Source organism: Pantherophis guttatus, chromosome 2 (assembly GCF_059756535.1).
Source record: "Pantherophis guttatus breed Tessera chromosome 2, ASM5975653v1, whole genome shotgun sequence".
In the NCBI taxonomy this organism is placed as follows: Eukaryota; Metazoa; Chordata; class Lepidosauria; order Squamata; family Colubridae; genus Pantherophis; species Pantherophis guttatus.
Window position 1 is genome coordinate 155,851,448 of NC_142064.1, and position 23,713 is coordinate 155,875,160.

A 23,713-nucleotide genomic window follows, 5' to 3' on the forward strand; every position below is an offset into this window, starting at 1 on the left:
GCTCTGGGGTATGTTAACATCTCTATCCCTGACACACATTCTTAGACTGTAGAGAGCCATTCATTCATTCCTTCTGCATAAATATTCTCTTCATCTTTTAGCTCAGTCTCCTGCTGGAAGAAAAACACTAGGATGTCATGGTATCTCCAATGTTGCAGCTACCCAGAAACACAGTATTGAGTTTGGCTCCTAACCAAGGTACACAAGACATTAGAGGAATGAAGGTATTACGAACTTGTCACTACCTACCCTGCTTCTACCTTCCCTGTTTTAAGGAGCTCCCAAAAGGAATTCAGCCAAATTATGGCTATGTACAGAAAATGGAGAAGACAGAACTTTCCTGGAGGCTGAACAACACTTTTAATTCCACCTGAGTCATCAAGAAGAGTATGGATCAGGAAATCACAAAGCGATTTAGCTAAGTCCAAGCCTGTTCTCTAAGGCCACGTGGCACACAGTAGTGTTTTCTCTTCATGGGCTTTGCAGATTTGGTTTTCATTAGTTCTTCTCATTTCTGTTCTTACTGGCAGAGAAAAAGCAGAAGCATTCTTCCATCTATTTCCCCAGGCACTGAGCTGTATTGTAAACCAGGGGTGGGTGTCTAATAAAGCCCTTTAAGAAACCCCATCTGTATGATACCCAGGACACCACCAGAGCAGGACCTTCAGGTGCTCCCTTGCCATTTGCTTGAAGAAATAAAAAATAAATGCAACCCTCCTGGAGCAATTCGGAGGTTAAGACACACAACTCAACGTTCCTTCACAGTTGTAGTTGTGAAGAGCTTAGAGTAAGACTGCCCTCTGGTGAACAATGCAAATACAGCCATGATCTTGTCCAACCTGGCAACAGGCAAAACAACTTTCAAGTCCCCTTCATTTTTTAACTACCAGCCCAAGGTAAATTGAATACTTTCAAAATCAATACGACATGATGGGGTATTATTGATATATGAACCATCCGCTCAAGGGAAGTCTATTCAGCTCACAGCCCAGCCTTCAAGTGTTAACAATTTCCTATATTCAGGAAATTGAAGGGACATTCAGGTTTTCTGTGAGAGGAGAATCATGCAGGTGGCATTGTCTCAGTCTGCTCTTAAGCCCACCTAGTAACTCACAAAGGTGAGAAGTGGCTCCGTCATTAAAAACAAAAAGTAAGCCCACTGCCCAGATCAATGAAGCTGAGGAGGGCAGAAGCCATCACAAAGCCCTCTGCTATGACTGAACTCATTTGTCTTTGAGAAGCTCTCAGAAGCTGAACTTATGTTCAGACTTTTCATGCTGTGGGACTCTGGAGGCAAAGGAAAAAGCAGGCGGCCAGGGAAGCATATGAAGCATAAACCCTTAGCAAGCCATTTAGACTTCTCCCCCAGCAGGAAACAAGACTTCTTTCTTCTAATGAACGAGCCCATCAGCCTTGCATTATTCCCCAGTGCCCAGGCCTATGAGCGCATTAACCTCAAGAGCATACTGAACATGGAATCAACTTCTCGAATCTCCACTAGCAGCCTAACACAAGAAGCTGGAACTACTAATGGAAGAGATGCTCAAATCTTGGCACACAAAACCCACAGATTTAACAAGGTTCGGAGATTCCATCCTTGCCAAAAGAAAACAGCCTTTCAGAAAAGCCAGTGTGAAATGAGTCAAGAGGAAGGCCAAGAAGTTCCACAGAAGTTCTTTCCTCTGGATAGCTGAGCAGTGACAACATGCTCCAACGTGTATCAGGAACTGAAAAAGAGAGAGCGAGAGACAGGGAGGCTCCGCTGGCATCTGAGGCAGGTCTGTAGCTGAAATCTGGTCGCAGAAAGCATTTGGCTTGGAAGGTTTAAGAGTCACCGTTTAATCCCGTTTAAATTACAAAAAGGAGGAGTGTGCACGCTACAAAATAACCTTGATATGGGAACATTAACCAGTTACAGCTTCCATTCTGTGCAGAAAACCTGCTCCAGTATGGCTGGGTAATGCCAGCAGGGAGGCCTCCTATACCCCAGGCATGCTGGGATTCCGAGATTCAATGCAGGGATACCCCGCAGGTAGTGGAGTTAAGATGCAGCAATCAATTCTGGCTTTGGTTTGATTCTGATGGGCGATTTTTCTGTGGAGAAGGAAAAACACACACAAAGAGGAAGGAGTTATTGGTTTGAATGGTTTTAGAGTCAATAAATCCTAAGCAGCACATCCTGCCACTGACATATACCCAGAGCAACTTTTCAGGATCTGACATAGGTTCTCTTTGCCTCCTGCTCCTACAAATACTCCCTCCAAAGTGAATGGTGAATTCCCCTCTGTTCTTCCAGAATGATCAGATATGTGTGTTTGTGCTTCACATTCTTCGGGAGCTGCATTAATACCAGCTTTTTTTCAAGGTCAACTAACAAACGAGGCACAATGCTTGCTGAAATGCAACCTCCCCACTCCCTGCCCCAATCTTTCTGAATAAGCTATGCTTAATTATGAGTGCACTCTTCAATTCTGGCCTCAGCGGATAAATCATATTCTCCCAGTGGGCACCTAATGCCTTTTAAAAGAGAGCTTCCTTGACAAAGCATAGACGTTCATAGAAGAACATGCCAATCAACTGGGCTACATTGTGCTACTATTAATCATACTGTGAATGCAGAATGCAAGTGGCAAGAGATGCTGTAGCACAAGTGGTTGTTTTTGAAAAGCCTATTCTTCTGTCCAGTTTCGCTGAAAGCTTTCTTCTGATTCTGACTGATCCTCCCAGTCTAGCCCATTTAAGGGAAGGATTAGTCAAACCAAGAAAAGATTTAAATAATAAACTCTGTAAATAAAAGCCAGATCTTGCTGCTTGCTAGAAGAGCTATCTATTTACATAGGATATTCTATAGTTGGGTATCTCTTATATATTTGCTATTTCTCATATTTATATACTGCATGCTCTCAGCAGAGCCAGCCTGTGATACATTCCACAAATAAGTACTAAAGACAAAATATACAAAATATTGTAACGTTTTATAAAAGCCTAAAAAAATAATCAGTTTTCCCCCTCCCCCACCAATAACAAAACAATCTGAAATCAGTATTAAAGATCATAATGCATTCTCTGGGGAAAAATGAAAGAGCAAAAACAGATTCTAATTCCCCCCAATTTCCCTGGCCTCTCAAAAAATGTCAGAAGGAAGCAGCAAAACTATCAGGGAAAAGAAGCTTCATAGCACTGGAGCCAACACCAGCATTACAGATTAAAAAAAAAAAAAATCACTTCCCAGAATGGCACATACGAAGGACCTTTATCCGAAGAATGCAACTCTGAGCTTACAACATACACAGGAAATCTTCCCTTCAGGACAGTGGGAGTCAAGCCTTTCAGAAATTTAGTATCAAACACCTTGAATTTGATTCAAAAATTTGTTGGCAGGCAGCTTAGCCAGAATGGGTCACATGCTCCTGCTAAGATACACCTGAGAGAAGTATGGCCACTGCCATTTGGCTTGGAGGCCATTTCCAGTTCTCCTTAAAGAACACCTTTTACACTGAGTATGTCGTAACAGTCCATTTGATAGGTAAGCAAAGCAAAAACAATATGATCTCTCCAGAAAAGGTTTGAAATAGTAAATCATAATACAGGTTAGAAAAGATGCTCTAGACCAGGGGTCAAACTCGTGGCATCATGTTGTCATCACATGACATATTGCAACATTTCCCCCCTTCTCTAAACCGGGGGTGGGAATGGCCAGTGTGTGACGCATCCGGCTCACGTGACACGAGTTTGATACCCCTGCTCTAGACCACTTCATTGATCTATGCATTCAAAGATGGCACAAGGCCCAAGAACCTGTCCAATAAATTGTAGATTTACTCCTTCAGGAGGAAAAAAAGATATTAATGTAGAATAAGAACAGTCCCTCCCAGTCGTCTGAGAACTCACCAACTACCAAGCCTCCTGACTCGTCCAGATTCAATTTTAATCCGTTGCATTTTAGATAGACTATAATCTGGTCCAAGCAAAACCAATTCTAAATACATGTGCTTTCAATCTATTTTTGAGAGCACCAGGTTTGGGGCATGATCAAAATTACAATTAACTTCCTAAAAAGAACAGGAAACTGCTTTGGGAGTGTGTACTTGGTAGTTGACATCTTGTACTATAGTTTCAGTTTGCAAGAGGTACTTCAGAATATGTAGGAGTGCAAATATGGCACCTGCTTATGACTCACTTAAGCAGCTGTGTTGTTTTCCAGGACCATACAATGGCAGCTATTGCAGAGAAGCCTTCCCCTGTTGCTATATGATCCTGAACTCAGATGTGGCTGTTTTAATGAGCCATTGACTAATACTACATTTGCATGGCAAATAAAAACTGAGGCAGGTTTTTATTTGCAATAGGACAAGGTCCTATTTATTTGCAATAGGACAAGGTCCCATTTTTCAGTTCTCATCCTTTTCCTTCCTACTTTCATTCTCTACAAATTCACTACAACACCATTTATTTTACATTTCAGCATTTGCTTTAAAAAAAAAAAAAGAGACAAGCACATTGAACAAAAAACAGGAGCCAGATGTTTTAAGACACAAATTAGAATTAACTTAATTTTTTTAATTAGAGCTTCTAGATTTTAGTCTCTCATAGCAATTCAAAATTAGGTAAGAGATAGGAAAACAGTTAACAGTTTTTAGATAAGCAAAGTATTACTTTTAAAAGGTTATTTATGTTCTATGCTTGAAATGGGAGAAGCACTTGAGTATAACGTAGGGGAAAAAAAACCCTCTTGTGATGTCTATATGGTATATACCAATATGGTATAATGATTAAAGTGCAGGGCTGAGACATGCCCAAGTTCAACCTCCATTGAACCATGAATTCACAGGATGACTGTGAGCTATGGTGACACTCTCATATTAGAAGGGTTGCTAGCAGAGTAAGATCAATAGGTCTCCATGCTGCTCCTTTGAGTTTCCAGAGAAAATATGGAATGTAACAATAACATAGGTAAAAGAGCTACAGCTAGTGCAAAATAGTAGTTTAGAGGCCGAGTATGGAAGGCCCAGAACCAAATGAAATCTAATATAAATGAAAAATTCACTCATTTTTCAGCTTTCCCCTTTGTCAATACTGGGCTAATACACCACACCAACTTTCAAGGTAATTTACTAATTGCCGCCAAGTGGTACAAACATTAAAACTACAAACTCTAAAGCTGTGCATAGATTATAAAATGTTCTGTAGATTTCATTTCTGTCTTGAATGAAGTATTTATTAGTCATAACCAAAGACCAAGAGCCGTCTTTGGCTTTGCGTACAATGGCAATATCAAAAGGAGAGACAGATAATAATACCTGAAATCCTTTCTGGGAGAGGCTCTGAGGGAACCTCTGGAAGATCAATCTGCTCCTGGAAGGAAAAAAAAATGGTTCTTTTGAAACACATATTCTAAAGACAGGAAACAACTTTATAGTAACTGTAGAACTTTTAAATGCACAGGAAATAACTATGTTACCATCAGTCTGCCACTTCTAGAGTTTTGAGTCTGTATTATTTATACTATGCCTCCAACACCTTGATGGGTAATTCTGATTAATTTGGTTAAGTGAAGCTATTGACTCTTCAATGAATAAAGCTCAATTCACAAGGACTGCATGTGGATGGACATGTAGTTTTCTTGACATCAATAGAGAAATGGTTTGAAATGGTCTTTTTCACATCTACCGGTAGTTTATAGTTCTTGGAATTCCTGGGTCAATGCTATTCAATTTTTTCCAGATTTCCCACAGCTGGCTGGTTGATTACAATACCATGTCTATGGTATTGTATAGTGTGGGACATGCATAGATGTTTCTTAGGAAATATTGTGGATTGCTCAAATATAGCTATGGGTTCATAATAATTCCAATCGGATACATAGTCATCATTTTCTGTCAAGCAACAATGTATGGTTTCTCAGATACTATCCCTTCCTTTATCCCTGAAACTGCTGATAGACCCCACAGTAGAAGAACTACAGGGGCTTCCTAACTTGTAAGAAGGAATAACCAGAAGATTACTGAGGCATTATTTGTTTCCTTCTTTCTTGCTCACAGCAAGAAGATAAGATATAAAATGAATTCTGATTTGTATTTTCTGCAAATCACTTATTTCTCTCCTAGTGTGGGCCTGGTAAATATTCAAACATGAAGCCAATTTATAAGATATGCAGTCATATCAAGAATTACCCAAAAAATAAAGTAATAAATATACTAATGCCGCCAGATTATTTACTTTAATTTTCTTGGGCTAAGTTCTATCAGCAACCTATAAAAATACTTAAGAGTTCTGAATTAAAGTTCATTATTCACTGCAATAAAGACTGATAGAAATACGTCATCAGCTTTAAGGACTACATTATTTTGCTATTAGTATAGCAAACATCTTCTTTGGTCAGTTAAAACATGTAAAGAAGAATCAGAATTGAAAAAGCTCCTAATCTTTAGAAGGACCACATTTTCTCTAGTTCTTACTTTTGAATGTTGAACTGCTTTTGAATTCATGAAGGTAATTACAATTCCCAATATCTTCCGAATATCTTCCCAGTTCACCTTAACATATAAATCCCATCATTATTATCTTAACAGCTAGCATTTTCTACCCTGAATTTTAGTTACTGGAGTGAGATATTTATTGGCCTTCTCTTTGCACAAGATCATAATAAATTATTAATTATTTTTGTTAACATTAGCTGTTTCCCATCTATTTCTAACTTGAACACAAAATGTAGCACACTGGCAGTCATATGAATGCATACTTATTGTGGAAATAAAGCTTAATTATCCCAGAGTGAAGGACCAAATTTTGGAAATATCCAAGAGTAAATGGAAAATATTCTATCCTTCTATTTAAAGTGAACATTGAAGGATCAAGATGAATCCTTTGAAGATTCAGAAGGTTAATGCAAATGATATGCAGGTAGTCCTCGAACAGTTCATTTGGTGACTGTTCTAAGCTGCAACAGCACTGAAAAAAGTGACTTATGACCATTTTTCACACTTATGACTGTTGCAGTATCCCTATGGGTCTGTGATCAAAAATTGGATGCTTGGCAACTAGCTCATATTAATGAGTGTTGCAGTGTTCCAGGTCATGTGATCACCTTTTGTGACCTTCTGACAAGCAAAGTCAATGGGGAAGCCAGATTCACCTAACGGCCATGCTACTAACTTAACAACTGCAATGATTCACTTAATAACTGTGGCAAGAAACACGGGGCAAAATTCACTTAACTCTCATTTAGCAACAGGAATTTTGGGCTCAATTGTGGTCCTAAATCGAGGACTACTTGTAATCTGAATATTTTGGGTGGAAATGCTGCTTCCTCATAAAAAGATACCATTTCAAAATACAACTCCTGAACTAATTCCCTGACTTGGCAATTGGTGCTTACCTGAGTGATGGCATCTAATTCAGCTAAAATAGCATCTTCATCCTCTGTAGTGAAGCTTCCAGACAATATCTCATCTATTTGCTGCAAAGAAAAAGGCAGACGGCTCGGTGAACACCGTGCAGTAACAGATCGCCAACATTTCAGTTCCTTCACTGACATCAAAAAAAATATGAGCAATTGTACCTATCTGTTTCAGCCTCAGCTTCAATACTCAGGACTAATTTAATACACGCTTCCAGGTAATATGGTAAGGTACTTTATGCTACATGTAAACAAGTATGTTAAGAATTCAAGGGAGTGAAGTGGTGGAATGCAAGTCATAAAAACACAATGCCTTGCACCAAGCACTGCAGAAGGGACCATGCAAGCCATACATACCCTCTGGTACTCTACAGCCTCCTGGGTTTCATCCATGATTCTTTCCACCTCTTCTATTGACATAACCTGTAAGAGAACCCCACAATTTTACATCAATAAGATGACTGGCAGTGGGATGCAATTTAAGAGAGGGCAGGCAGCTCTGATCATACTTACTTGATGCATTCTATTTAAACATTCATTGCCAATTTTGAGACCCTCAATCACTTTCATCTCAATCTGTGTGAATTCAATATCGTGGACCTGTAAGAGAGAAGACAAGGATTACAGAATGCCATGTTCTATCTAAAAGTGTTAAGGAAAGCAACCTGAAGATGTTTGAAGACTACTAGTGAACAGAAGGCAACCTGTGGCAGCCTATTTCACTGGTTGACAGTTTGTACACTTGGATGGTCTACAGCAAGAATGGGCAATTAGTTTTCCCAAGGAGCCATATCAGGAACTGGGATTGTTGTGGAGGGCCAAACCAATAGGGCTGTGGAGGTGTGTAGCCATGGAAGGCCACATACTCAAATTGGAAAAAAAAACAGTAGTTGTCTTCAAAATCAAATCAAATCATGTGCGCTGGACAATGGCAGCAAAGAACCAGATGTGGTCCAGGGGCTGTAAAAAGACTGGATCTGGTCTACAGAATCCATGGATAGTAAAGGATCAAGCAAAATAAGGAGCATTTCCTTAATAAATGAGTGTCTTGCTATGTCAGCAATAAAAGCAGGAGAAATCTAAGTTCTATAACTTCACTGTATGAATCAAATGAGGATCCTTATTGTTGGGGGAAATATGCTGACTCTGTAAACCGCTTAGAGAGGGCTGTAAAGCACCTTGAAGTGGTATATAAGTCTGAGTCCTATTGCTATCAGTGTCTACTGAATCAATAGGACTACAAGTTGTTCAAATTGATTTCTGATGCCTCTCCCCTTTTCTTGCAAAAAGGCACATGAACACATGAATGTATATATTATCAATTCTCCTTAAAATGCAAGGATATTACAGTTGTGACAAGTTTGATAAGAGGGCAGGATGAGTGACAAAAAAAGATGGAATGAGGGACAGGTCTGCCAACATCATGTGACCATTAAAACAACTAATGCTGTTCAACGCTAGCATTCTGTTCTCAAGACAAGCAATATATACTTGTGCCAAGACCAAGGGTACCATGTATACTTGCAGATAAACTGATAATTTTAAGTATCAAAAATACACCCCAAAAATTGTGTTTGGCTTACCTGCGAACCGTAGCTCAGATTTTTAAAAGACCATCACGGCCCAACTGCACAAACAGCAGTCAAATGCCTAGCACCGTGATGGCGAACCTATGGCATGCTTGCCACAGGTGGCACGCAGAGCCCTTTCTGCCGGCACGCCAGCCGTCGCCCCAGCCCAGGTCCACCGCACATGCGCGCACCTCCCATCAGCCAGCTGGTCTTCCGGTCTCTGCCGCGCATGCACGGAGGCAGAGCGTTCCCCGATCTCTGCAGGTTCTACCCTCTGCAGATGCCTCTGCAGGAAAGCAGGAGAAAGCTAACACGCGATGGGGGGAGAAATTGCAAAGATCTGAGGAGTACTGGAAGGCAGGAGGCACTCAATGGGGGAGGAACTTTGGAGATCATGGAAGGCAGGAGAAAGCTATGATTCGATGGGGGAGGAACTTTGGAGATCATGGAAGGTAGAAGAAAAGTAGGATTTGATGGGGGAGGAACTTTGGAGATCGTGGAAGGCAGGAGAAAGCTATGATTCGATGGGGGAGGAACTTTGGAGATCGTGGAAGGTAGAAGAAAAGTAGGATTTGATGGGGGAGGAACTTTGGAGATCGTGGAAGGCAGAAGAAAAGTAGGATTTGATGGGGGAGGAACTTTGGAGATCGTGGAAAGCAGGAGAAAGCTATGATTCGATGGGGGAGGAACTTTGGAGATCGTGGAAGGTAGAAGAAAAGTAGGATTTGATGGGGGAGGAACTTTGGAGATCGTGGAAGGCAGGAGAAAGCTATGATTCGATGGGGGAGGAACTTTGGAGATCGTGGAAGGTAGAAGAAAAGTAGGATTTGATGGGGGAGGAACTTTGGAGATTGTGGAAGGCAGGAGAAAGCTATGATTCGATGGGGGAGGAACTTTGGAGATCGTGGAAGGCAGAAGAAAAGTAGGATTTGATGGGGGAGGAACTTTGGAGATCGTGGAAGGCAGAAGAAAAGTAGGATTCGATGGGGGAGGAACTTTGGAGATCGTGGAAGGCAGAAGAAAAGTAGGATTCGATGGGGGAAGAACTTTGGAGATCGTGGAAGGCAGAAGAAAAGTAGGATTCGATGGGGGAGGAACTTTGGAGATCATGGAAGGCAGAAGAAAGCTATGATTCCATGGGAGAGGAACTTTGGAGATCATGGAAGGCAGAAGAAAGCTATGATTCCATGGGGGAGGAACTTTGGAGATCATGGAAGGCAGAAGAAAGCTATGATTCCATGGGAGAGGAACTTTGGAGATCATGGAAGGCAGAAGAAAGCTATGATTCCATGGGGGAGGAACTTTGGAGATCATGGAAGGCAGAAGAAAGCTATGATTCCATGGGAGAGGAACTTTGGAGATCATGGAAGGCAGGAGGCAGCTCTTTAGCACAGCTAAAGCACAGCTCTTTAGTCAGATCTCTCCCCCCTACATGTGCGGCTCTTTTAAACAGGGAAAGAAGACAGGCAAGAGAATGAACACATGTAGCAGGAAGCTCTGGTGTTGCCCGATCATCAGCCAAGCTCATCAGAATTTCGGCTTTAGAGCCATCCCAAACCTCACAGCCCATGAGCGAGGCGGAAGAAAGGAAAAGCCTCTCTCTTTTCAGTTTCCCATCAGGCTGGCTCCGCCAAAGGCTGCCTCCCAATCTCGGAGCCAGTTCCCTCCTAAAGTTTCAAGGGCCACCACATGATTTCCATGAACTTGAGCTGAGCAGAATTGTGGGGCAGAGCGAATGTGGCGGCTCCTGTTTTTCCCAGCTGTCGAGTGCTCATTTAGAGAAGAGGAGCTGGGGAAACAGGCAAGGCGTGGCGGCTGCGGCAGCAGGTAGGTGTCGGGGAAGCGCTGAGGGCAGCATATGCATCTTTGGGCTTTCCACTTAGGTGGCGATAGGTGCAGCCTGTCCCCCGTCCACCACCTGCTCGACCTGCAGCTCCCAGTGGGAAGGAGCCCAGGCAAGCCTCGCATTCAGAGCTTCCTCGGGGGCAGTCTCGGCCCCATCTTGGCAGCGCCATGCGCCAGGTGGGGAACAGCTGTCTCACCAGGGAACGGGCTGGTACCTAGTTGTCCTCTGGTAAGAGGTATGCCGGCCCACTTGGAAAAAGTGGGGGGGCGCATTGGGGGGACACGCATGCTCAGTGTGGGCGCATGTGTAGAGGGAGCGTGGGGGGTGTCGTGCACGCATGCGTAAATGGGAGCGTGCATTGCATTATGGGTTCCGGCACACGGGAGCGCAACAGCGCTCGCCCGCTCAGATTTTTGGCACGCAATGCCAAAAAGGTTCGCCATCACTGGCCTAGCAGTATCTTGGTTAAAAACTCATGGGTTGGCTTATCTGAGGGGGACATATTTTTCATGGTATTTTGACTAAATTTTGAGGGTCAGCTTATCTGTGAGTATATACAGTACTCCTAAAGGAAGTTTAAATCACAGCATTTTACCATAAAAGTCAACGTGAATCCTGAGTTAAAGAAATCTTCTTATATTAAAAGTGAATTAAACTAAACACAGAAGCTTACATGTAAGCCACACTTCAGAAATCCTGAAAATAAAGTGACCAGATGCAATTCAAAAACCCAATCCCACATACCATGCGCTCTAAATTGCTAATTTGGTTTTCAGTTTTGTCTAACAATTGCTCTTGATAACGCTTCTTCTTTAGCAGAAGTTTGGCTTTCCTAGGAGAAAAAAGAGATGGATGAAAAAGCAAGTCTAGAAAAGAATATTATACCAAGCCATTTTTGTCCCAGCTCAATAGAAAAAAATAGTTTATTTCAGGGTTTGATAACTTGACAAGTTAACTAAATATCCCTGGAAAAACATATAGGTCAGTTACAGAACTAGTCTGGAATATTGCCTCTTATCAAGCAAACCTTATTTTTCACCATTATAGCCAACAAAACTGATATATTTATTCCCTAGAAATCTTTTTAACCCTTTTAAAATGTTTTAAAAGTGTGCGGCCATTATGTCAACACACTACAGTGATTAAATTACACTGGCTGTAAAACTGTTTCCAGGTATTTTTTTAATTTAAATTATTTAGTTACTGTAAAAAATAAAAATATAGAAATATAAAATCTTAGAAAATAACAGAAAAACACAATAGGTGCAATCACCTCCCCCCTCAAACATCCAATCCCGAAATAGCCAAATGGTTGCAAACATAAAAACTATTATTCAGTACAATCTCTCTTTTTTTTTGTTGCATTTTTTTTTATTGCAAAAGTTTTACAAATACATTTTCACCCCATTTTCCCCCCCATCCCACCCCCGCTCCCCACCCTAACCCCCCCTCAAACCCCCCCTAACCCTCCCCCCCTGACTTCCATAAAGTATAATCCCATCAAAGTCCCCTTTTTACAAAACTTGAACCCCTCAAACCCCCTTAAAAAAAAAAAAAAAGAAGAAAAATATTCCCCCCCCTCACAGTATTCATACATTTCTATTTTTACATAATACTTTCAATGAAAAGCTATTTGGTATTTCCTAACTTGATATTTGTTCTGCACATAATCTATCCACTTTTTCCATTCCCATTCATAAGTCTCTTGTGAGCGATCTTTTAAAAATGCTGAAACCTTCGCCATCTCCGCAAAACTGGCCATCTTCAAAGTCCATTCTTCAATAGTGGGTAAAACCTCATTTTTCCAATATTTACCTATCAATAACCTCGCTGCTGTGATCATGTACAATATCAACTTAATTTCATCCAGTGTAAAACCCTTTACTATACCCAATAAAAACAATTGTGGAGAAAAAGGATTTTTTCTCTTCAAAACATGCTGCATAACCCACCATATTTTTATCCAAAAAGCCTTAACTTTCTTGCAATTCCACCAAACATGATAATATGTAGCATCTAAACAATCACATCTCCAACATTTTGGCTGAACATTAGGATACATACAAGCTAATTTCTTGGGATCTAAATGCCATCTGTAAAACATCTTATAAAAATTTTCCCTCAAATTCTGCGATTGTGTAAATTTAACATTCTGAACCCATATCTTTTCCCATGTTTCCAACATCACTGGTTCTTCAAAATTTTGTGCCCATTTAATCATACAGTCTTTAACCAATTCAGTTTCTGAATCCCTTTCTAACAAAACATTATAAAGCCTTTTAATATGCATTGGACCTTTCTCTTTTATGTGTCTGACCAATTCTTCCTCATGCAACATAATACCAGTTTTTTGGTCCTCTTTCCATCTCAATTGTAGTTGATTATATTGTAACCAAGTTAAATTAATTCCTTCATCCAACAGTGTCTGTAATGTCTTCAACTGCCATCTGCCCGTATCTGTAAAAAGAATCTCTTTATATAAACCCCCCCCGAGTGACATTATATTTGTATTCCACATAGTATGACCAAGATCCAGCCATAACGGTATTTTGTAATCCCATTTGAGTCGATGCTTCTTCCAAACTCTCATCAAAGAGTCTCTAAGTATATGACTTTTAAATACTTTATCCACTTTGTTATCATAAAATAAATAAGCATGCCATCCAAATTCAAGATCAAAACTTTCTATATTCAATATTCCAGTCTTTTTCCTTCCAAACCAATCACTTGCTTGAGTCAAAGCTGCTGCTTCATAATATAACTGTAGGTTTGGAAGTTTAAGACCTCCCCTTTCTGGAACATCCTGCATAATTTTCAATTTCACTCTTGGTTTTTTCTCGTTCCAGACAAACTTATTCAGTCCTCTTTGCCACTCTTTCAGTTGTTTATCACTTTTAAGCACCGGAATCATTTGAAACAGAAATAGAAATCTTGGTAAAATATTCATCTTTACTGCTGCTATTCTTCCAAGTAAAGAAAGCTGCAGTTTTTTCCATGTCTCCATGTCTTTTTGTACCTCTCGCCACAAAACCTCATAATTATTTTGAATCAGTTTCATATTAGATTCTGCAATTTGAACTCCTAAGTATTTAACCTTTGACACAATCTCAAAACCTGCCCTCCTTTGAAGTTCATATTTTCGTTCTTGTGTCATATTTTTGACTATCATCTTAGTTTTTTTCTGGTTCAGTCTGAATCCTGATACTGCACCATAATCTTTTATAATGTCTTTCATCAGGATTATTGATTCCACCGGCTGTGTTAGGGTAACAACCAGATCATCTGCAAATGCCCTTATTCTGTAATCTTCTTGCCTTATCACTATACCTTTCAAGCTAGTCGAATCCCTTATTATATTCAACAAGACTTCTAATGTTAAAATAAAAAGCAAAGGGGATAACGGACAACCTTGTCTTGTTCCTTTTTCAATTTTGAAATCTGTTGTCAAACTTCCATTAATAATAATCTGTGCCTTTTGCTCTTGATAAATTGCTGAAACCGCCAATATAAATTGATCCCCAAAGTCCATTTTTTTCAAAGTCTTTAATAGAAAATTCCAATCCACTCTATCGAAGGCTTTCTCCGCATCCAAAAAAGCCAGCACTGCAGGGATCTGTTTATTCTTCTCAAGATATTCCAGTAAATCTATCACTTGCCTTACATTGTCCTTCATATATCTACCCTCTATAAATCCCGCTTGATCATCATGAATCACCTCTTGAATCACTGGCATCAACCTGTTGGCTAATACTTTTGCATAAATTTTGTAGTCATTATTCAGAAGAGATATTGGCCTATAATTTTCCGGTTTTTTAGGACCCGCTTGCTCTTTTGGTATCAAAGAAATATAAGCTGTTTTCCATGATGGGGGTATTTTACCCCCTTGTTGTATATTACAAAATAAGTCTCTAAGTTGTTCCACCATTTCTGCTTGCAAAGTTTTATAATACACTGCAGTCAAACCATCTGTTCCCGGAGCTTTGGCAGTTTTCAGTTGTTTTATTGCTGCAATTATCTCCTCAGCTGTTATAGGATGATTCAGTCTTTCCTTTTGTAAGTTAGTAACTTTTGTAACTCTTTTATTTTCTAGATATTTTTCTATAAGTCCATTCTGTATGTCATCTTTAGCATATAGTTTAGTATAGTAATCTACAAAAACTTATTTAATTATTTTTTGTTGATAAATTTCTGTCCCTCCAATATCAATACAGTCGATGGTCCGCATACTCTGCTTCTTCCTTAAGGTGTAAGCCAGCCATCTGCCCGGTTTATTAGCATTACAAAATGTGTTATGCTTTGCATATTGTAGATTTGTTGCAACCTGATCCGCCATAAGCATTTGAAATTGGTCTTTCAAGAGTTTTATAGCACTACGTATTCTTTCATCTGTTGGATTTTTAATAAGTAACTGTTCTTTTTTCTTTATTTCTGCTTCAATTTCAAATCTTTTCTTTTGTCTATTCAATTTGTGCTTAGAGTTCATGTAAATGAGTACCCCTCTCATATATGCTTTACTCGCATCCCATACAATTTCAATAGGGGTACCCTTGTTCAAATTAATTTCAAAAAATTCTTTCATCTGCTTCTTAAGTTCTATTATATTTTTTTCATATCTAAACAGATTTTCATTTAGTCTCCATGATCTTCTCTCAATTTTTGCAGTCTCAATTTCTATCCATACTGGACTATGATCAGATAAAGTTCTTGGAAAAATTTTTGTTCTTTTTGTTTTGACAAGTAAATCATTTGATACTAAAATAAAATCAATCCTTGAAAAAGATCTATGTCTGTCAGAAAAGAAAGTATAATCCAAGTCTTTTAAGTTATGTATTCTCCAGACATCCTTTAGTTCCAAATCTTCTTTCATTTCAAAAAAAGTTTGTGGTAGTCTAATCTTTGACTTCGCCAGACTTCTTTTATCTAGCTTGGAATCAATTACTCCATTCCAATCTCCCATAATCAAAATTGATCTATAGTCCCATTGCAACATTTTAGTATGCAAAATTTTATAAAAGTGATCCTGCTGTTGGTATAAAGCCCAATCACAAGAATTTGACCATATGGAGTACACAGTTCAATTGCTACAAATCTACCACCTTCATCTGCTTCTATAATTTTAGCTGAAAGTCTTTTGTTTATATAAATAACCACGCCATTCTTTTTTTCCAAATTTGATGCTATGAAATGTATTCCTAACTTTAAGTTTATCAAATATTTTTGATCTTGCGTTCTAATATGAGTTTCTTGTAAACATATTATATCATTATTAAATTGTTGTAAATATGTAAATATTTTCTTTCTTTTCTGTGGTGAGTTCAGTCCATTCACATTCCAAGACAAAAACTTAACCATCATGTATACCTTTTTGAAGCGACGAGCAGAATTGCCGGATGTCTTCCGAGGCCACCGACGTTGCTCTCCCCATGGCTTCCCTTTGATCTGTAGTACTCTTAGCTCCTTTTTTATATTGTTGTGCCGTAGCTCTTTCTTGCAATTGTTTTTCTTTAAGTTGTTTTGAAACTGCACGAGTTATTCGCTGGTCTTTAGCTTCAGCCATACGCTCTAGGTCCAGTGCCACATCTCTTGTAATCAGAATTGGAGAAGATTCTAACAGGGGCTCACCCAGAAAACCTCCTTCAGCACCCTGCGCTTCCGTTGGATCTAGTTCAATCTGCTTAAGCTGCGCTTCCAATTCTTGCTGGGGTTGCTTCTCCTTCTCGCTCTCCTTTATCTCCAGTACAGTAGATGAGCGTGGAGATGGTGACCTCTCTTTAAAAACATTGTAGTAAAAATATTCCGCTTTTTCAACAGTATTCAGTCGGTGTCTTTCCCCCTGGTACTTCAAGATTATACCCGTTGGGGCATCCCACCGAAATGGAATCTGTAATTTGTTTAATTCCTTTACTAGAAAACCAAAATCTTTTCTATCTTTCAGCATCTTTGGCGGTAACTCTTTATAAATTCCAACTTGAGTTCCCTCAACTTGCACAGAGGAAAGAAAAGATTTTTGCAGAATATCATTTCTCATTCTTCTGTCTGTGAAATAAATCACCACGTCTCTTGGTAATTGTCTTTGTCTGGCCACCCACGAGTTCACTCTGTAAATTTTATCTATTTTGCATAAAATCTCATCAGGATCAATTTTTAACAACACAGCCAAGGCATCAGCACAAACCTGTCTCAGATCTTGCCGGTCACTCTCCTTGATACCTCTAATTCTTATAGCAAATTCCATGGACCGGAATTTCATCATCGTGATTTCATCTTCAACTCTCTGCACTTTATTGTCCACATCAGAAATTTTAAAATCAGTATCTTTTATTTTAACATTCACTTCTGATTTAAATTCTTCCAGTTTAGAGTCCACTTTAATAATAGCTTCTGACAAGCCAGAAACTGCATTTGATAATTTATCAGTCACCTTGTCATAATTCTCTTTCACCAAATTTTTCATTTCAGTAATTTCCTGCTTGATTTCCTGTTGTGATTTTTGAAATTTATCATCCAAAGCCTGCGTGATAAATTTTTTTAAACTTTCAAAATCAAACTGCTCTTCAGGCTTATGTGTGGGAGATCCCCCCCCTGCTGCCTTGCTTTCCTGTTTTTTAGAAGCCATTTTACCTCGTGAGTTAGATTTTCTAAAAAAAGAAATCCTTTTTCTTCTTCCAGCACCACAAAGTCCTCTTAGAAAATCCCCCAGTTTTAATCAGGTTAGAAGTAAGTAAAATTAAACTTGTATGAAGTCAGCTTGTTTTAGAAAGGGATTTTTTTTTTCCCACCCCTCTTCTCCTGTACTCGCAACAAGCAGCGCTACAATGTAACTTGTTAGAATAGCTTCAAAGAATCACTTTCCCTTTCAGCTTGTTAACTTGTTAGCGCTGGAGCGGCGCCATCTTTCAAGCCACTCCCACTCACTTCAGTTTTTAGTCAGATCAAAGAGTCACAAAGAAAGGAAAATACTTGCAATTCCTTGGTTTCAGGGTTCAGGTTTTTTTTTCTCCGTTAATTGGTAAGGTTAAATTCAATCGGCTGTGTTTGCTGCTGCCGGCTTGCTCTGCAATAAACAGAGTCGTCCCACGCCGCTCGGAGTCTTTGCAAGTTGAAAGGGAGCCGCGCCTGTTTCCTCCCCAGTAGCAAATTCCTGGGGGCTCACAGGGGCTCAACCTGCGCCTTGCCAACTCTCTCCTTCAAATCCTGCAGATTCTGGAGTTTTCAAGCCGCTTCTCACGATCGAAGCGGCTCTACAAACGGCGGGGCTGGCGGACCTTAAAAAGGCACCGTCTTCACCGGAGCCAGCAAAACCCGGAAGTCAGTACAATCTCTCTTAAAAATAAAGTTTTTCATTAATTTTTGGAAGTTTGTTGGTAAGGAAATGAGATAGGCCACCTGACAAGAGAATTCTGGAACTTAGGGACATCTACTGAAAATACTGCAATCAAAAGGATTGTTGGGACACACCAGAATATTTCCAAACAGCAGTCTCCACTATACACAATAGAGAAATAGAGGGAATCATTTGGCTAAGACTGTATTGAAATCTGGTGATATATATATATATATATATATATATATATATATATATATATATATATATATATATATATATATACACATATACATATACATATATATATACATATACATATACATACACACACACACACACACACACACACACACACACACACACATATATATATATATATATATATATATATATATATATATATATATATATATAACCAGTTTGGTCTAAGTCACGGGTGTCAAATTCGCGGCGTCACGTTGCTGTCACGTGACTTTTTCCCATTCGTGGAGCTAGGATGGCAGTGGCCTGCACGTGACACATCCAGCCTGTGGGCTACCAGTTTGACACCCCTGGTCTAAGTGGTTAAGGCATCAGGCTAGAAGTGGGAGACTGTGAGTTCAAGTTCTGCCTTAGCCATGAAAGTTGGCTGGATGCCTTTGGGCTAATCATTCTCCCTCCCAACCCACCTCACAAGGTTTTTATTGTGGGGAAAACAGGAGGAGGATATGTTTGGATATATTTGACACCTTAAATTATTTGTAAAAATAATAAAGGTGGGGTACAAATAAATATAAATAAATAACTGTATGTTCAAACTCTGTCCAGAAGTGGCTTACTCTTTCTTGCCATCTTTTAGTAGTTGACGAGCAACAATCCTCTCTCGGTCCAGCTGTAGAGAAATCTTTTTCTTATATTGCTTTAATTTGTCTCGTTGCTGTTTTAGTTGCTGGAGAAGAAAACAAACAGTTCATTAGAAGATCTCCAATCTACTGTGCTGAAAACTACTGGAAAGTTAAAAGAGTTGAAAGTTAAGCTATGCAAAATTAAAGTCAAGTCACTGCTACTGGTTCATTGTTAAAATCGTATATTAAAAATGCTAAAAAAAATTAATGATAAGAATTATTGCCATCCCCTGGCATTCATACATTTCTGAATTTAAAGTCACAAGGATGCCTTATTAGAAACAGTAAGTTTATCATTCAGAACTGTTTATTTTGCTATGAATTCACTAAAAAAAAATTTATCCTCCAGATAGTTAGACTACAGTTCCTCTCATATGGCTACTGACTGGAATTCAGAGGGTAACAGGTTCCCTCTTCTGGCTAATATTTTTTTTAATTGAAAAAATATGTAATTTTATTCCAACATTTCTTTCCATTCTGTATACAGTTTTAATATCTTCAGTTAAATTACGCCAAACAATGGTGATCTACTTAAATTCTAACGTAATAAATACAAATAAATGACAATTTTAGTCATATGGAAATATGGAAGAACCAAAAGTGAAAGTGGCTCACAATTTCTCTGCTGACAGATTCAGCACAGTAAGTAAATCTGTGCTGAAAGCTATTGACATATATAAAAAAGCTCCTCATAAAGTAATAAGGAGCTCTGAAGTGTCATGAAACATTCTGATAATGCAATCCTCTGTAAGGCACTCAGATTTTCTTGTTAAATTAAGAACTGTGATTCATGGCACAACATGTACTTTTGAGTATAAAAATGTTCCAGGTCCAATCCCTGGTTCTTTCAGGTAGGATTAGAAAATATTTCTGCTGAAAACTTTCACTACTTGACAGCAAGATTCTCACTGTAAAAACCAATACAAAGCTATATAAATGCATTGGTTTGGGATGATACAAATTCAATTTCCTACGTACTTTCAGTGGACATTAAGTAACTATATGAAAAGATTCCAGATTAAGAAATTGGAACATAATAGGTCAAACAAAGACCAGTTGTTTGGATATTTCCCTTAACAAATATTTAAGAAAAGATCTCTTATTTCCTATCCAATGATCTTGCATTTTACTTTATGCATTTCTACAACCTGCAGAATTTCTCCATTCTACATATTATGTCCTTTTCTCAAAATATACCTTTACTTCCTGGTAGTTAAGCTACTTTCCAATTTATTTCACATTATTGAAATAGTAGTATGTCATGCTTTTTAACATTCAAGACATTCAGAAAAATTCCACAGCATACCCAAAGTATGACATTAATTCCAACTTCAAAAGGACTCAGCAACTTCAGGACATTTTTAAGATCATCGCAAAAGCTGTTGTAGCTTTGCGATGTAGGATTTGGGTCAAAACACTTAAGCAAGATTTCAAGCCAAGATTCCCAACTCCGGACATCATATAATATCCAGGGAGCTTCCACCTATCTACCAGGCATTGGTTTATGGCTGTGTTCCCACAAAGTGTCTAGGGCCAAAGGTAGGTGGTTATGTGATCACATATAGCTTGTTAGTCCATACTAATTTATACACACATTATACACACACGCACACATTTTATTATTTTATCCAACAAGCTATTGGTTGAAGTGTTCTGCCTCATTGCACTGACACGCCAAAGAAAGAAAATATTTGTAACCTCTTGTTATAATGAGGGGTCCTCTGAAGCTTGGTGGTTGCCTTGCAGGCGTTTCATTGCCCAAACTAAGGTAACATCATCAGTGCTAGTAACATCATCATCATCATCTAGCACTGATGATGTTATCTTAGTTTGGGCAATGAAACGTCTGCAAGGCAACCACCAAGCTTCAGAGAGCACCGAGGACCCCTCAAAGGAAAAGAAAGATGGCAGGCCAGGATTTTGTATATATGCACGGGTGTATGCATGTGTGTGTGTCTGTATGTGTATATATATATTTACACCCCTCACTGATAAGCAAGCTAGGAGAGAGGAAACAGTAGGAGTCAAGCCTTCATAGTCCAGCATGAGGACAGCAAAAACAACACAGCTGATTACAAGTGGGAGACGGCTGGAAGGGCCTATTACACACGCAAGGGCTAAATTGATTAATGGCATATAATCAAGGTTGACTCAGCCTTCCATCCTTCCGAGGTAGGTAAAATGAGGACCCAGATTGTGGGGGCAATAAGCTGACTTTGTATAAAATAGAACACCGCTCGGGGGTGGGGGGGCAAAAAGCCCTACTAAGCAGGTATATACAAAAGTATGAAGGCTATTGCTTAACGCATTGTAAGCCGCCCCGAGTCTTCGGAGAAAGGCGGCATATAAATCGAACCAATCAATCAATCAATCAATCAATCAATCAATAAATAAAAGGCAGAGAGCTCTGTAATGGTAGTTTAATACTCTGACAATGTCAGCAGATGGCTGATGAAAGCTTAGTAAAATAAAATTTTAATTCTTTTAAAATTTTAAAATCTTAAATTCTGGAGTTCGCAGTATGTCTGCTTCTTTTTTTTACAAATATACCTGGAACTCGTATTTTTAGAATAGTTTGTAATATATATATGTATGTATGTATGTGTATATATATATATGTATATGTATATATATATATATATGTATATGTAGGTCTTTGGTTATATATATATATATATATATATATATATATATATATATAAACAAAGAAAATATATATTAAGAAAATATATATTACAAACTATATATATATATATATATACATACACATACACACACATAGAGAGTGACACACTTTTTATTTAAAGAGAAGAGGGGGAGGGAAAAAAAAAGGAAAGGAAAGTGGAAAAGGAAAAGTGCGAGGAAGTCAGTGGAAGAAGTCGCCGCCCGTAAAGGAGAACAAAAGTCGCTTCCTTTCCCGCCTTCCTGAGTTAGAGGCTTGTGCGGGTGCACCTCTCTCGCCCCCCTTCCCGCACGTGCCAGAAACCCCGGCACCCGGAGCGCTCGGTCTCTCTCTCTCTCTCTCTCTCTTTTTTTTTTTTTGCATTCGTTCCTCCGGAGGAGACTGGCTGGGCGAAGGCAGGCAAGGGGCGGGCAGAGCAGCAAAGGGTTACCCCGCAGGAAAGGCAGCCCTGCTGGGTCTGATGCCAGAGAGAGAGAGAGAGAGAGAGAGAAGCTGAAGCTGAGCCTGCCATTCCCACAACCTTTCCCCCACCCCCTTCCTCCCCCGTCCCCGCTCTCACCAGCACGGCCTTATCTTGCTCGGTAACGCGGGTCTGCCGCTTGCGACCGAACAGATTCCCCATCGCCCCGGCCCCGCCCGCGCGGCCTGGCCTACATCGGCCCCACCCATGCCTTACTTCAGTACGGAGGCCACCGAGGCTCTATTCTGGTAGAACGAGACCCGCTAGACTCGGAGCGAAATCGACGGCGGACTCGAGTCGCGGACTTAAGAAAATGCAGAGGAAGACTTCCCCCACTTTTTTTTTTTTTTTTTTGGATAGCACACTTCCGGGACAAGTTATGGTTTTACTGGCACACTGAGGTAGGATTTCAACTTTCGATTCTCTAAGTATCTTTTCTCCCGCCTTCCGGGGAGGAAGTGACGTATCCCGCACCCTTTTACCGTAACGCATACTATATAAGGGAGTAGCTTCTCCTTCAGTTCGGTATTTTAGGGGTGCGGGTGAGAGGTGACTGTTTCTTTTCTTTTTTTTTTTTTTTGCCGGAGAAGACGATTGGCAATTGATAATATCTTCGAATGATGCATGCATTCAATTCCTGACACTAATCTAGGGCGCCCTTTATTCTTTGCATTCTTGGGGTTTTTCTTTTTATTGTTGTGAGACCTTCCCTATGAAAGAGGTTTCTACAATTTTTGTGATCAATTTCCTTAGTCTCAGTAGATTATGGATACAGGCTTAGCAGCGTAGCTGTGGTTGAGTATTACCCAGAAATAAACAAACAATAAACAAAACTTTTGTACTTTGTAGGAAAGCGTTTCTTGCAAATTTTAAAAACGCAAAAACAAAATTCCATGCGAATCAAATGCAGGGCAGCTGCATGAAGCCCAGTTGGTGGGAAGGGAGACTAAGGAAAATAGCACTCTTGGTTTGATATTTGGATCTTTGACATGCAGTCCACACCCACCTTAATGTGGTTCTAACAGTGGTGAAATCCAATTTTTTTACTACCGGTTCTGTGGGCGTGGCTTTGTGGTGGGGCAGGGGGAGGATACTGCAAAATCTCCATTTCCACCCCATTCCAGGGGAAAGATTCTGCAGAATCCCCGTTCCCTCCCAACTCCTGGGGGAAGGATATTGCAAAATCTCCATTCCCATCCCACTCAGGGGCCAGTAAGAGGTGGTATTTGCCGGTTCTCCGAACCACTCAAAATTTCCGCTACCGGTTCTTTAGAACCTGTCAGAACCTGCTGGATTTCAGCCCTGTTCTAACATTCAGTATTTAAGGCCTGTGGAATCTGCAGGGAAGTCAAAATCTGCCAAATGGCACATGCCCTGAACCATTCAAAAGTGCATCTATGTGGCACTCATGTGCAAAACCACCAGGGTTTTGGATTATGATCCTGCTCCAATATCTTACAGATTTTATTCCGTTCCTCCAATGGATGCTCCTATTTGATGCGATTTTAAACTTGATCACGTGGCAGGAAGCCTCACTTTAATG

The 23,713-nt window shown here is 39.7% G+C and overlaps 1 protein-coding gene across 2 annotated transcripts; it reads right to left on the minus strand.

Annotated features, from left to right (window-relative positions):
• Positions 1-336: 336 nt before the first annotated feature.
• Positions 337-22,453, minus strand: CHMP6 (charged multivesicular body protein 6). 2 transcript variants are annotated; one of them, XM_087887081.1, is made up of 8 exons: positions 22,270-22,453; positions 18,962-19,071; positions 11,561-11,648; positions 7,913-7,999; positions 7,757-7,822; positions 7,379-7,459; positions 5,301-5,355; positions 337-2,094 (listed from the first exon to the last, which is right to left on the minus strand). In XM_087887081.1, the coding sequence occupies exons 1-8, from the start codon at positions 22,330-22,332 to the stop codon at positions 2,042-2,044; spliced, it is 603 nt and encodes a 200-aa protein (XP_087743207.1). In that variant the 5' UTR covers positions 22,333-22,453; the 3' UTR covers positions 337-2,041. The 2 variants fall into 2 exon arrangements, with proteins under 2 accessions (XP_087743207.1, XP_087743206.1); XM_087887080.1 differs by lacking the exon at positions 337-2,094 and having other exon boundaries at positions 5,301-7,459.
• Positions 22,454-23,713: the final 1,260 nt, after the last annotated feature.

Excerpts from the sequence above, each read along its gene's own strand:
- CHMP6 (XM_087887080.1), bottom strand. The coding sequence starts at position 22,332 with ATGGGGAATCTGTTCGGTCGCAAGCGGCAGACCCGCGTTACCGAGCAA. Across the intron at positions 11,649-18,961 it reads CTAAAAGATGGCAAGAAAGA|GAAAGCCAAACTTCTGCTAA; the intron begins GTAAGCCACTTC and ends TTTTTCTCCTAG. Across the intron at positions 8,000-11,560 it reads TTAGCAATTTAGAGCGCATG|GTCCACGATATTGAATTCAC; the intron begins GTATGTGGGATT and ends TCTCTCTTACAG.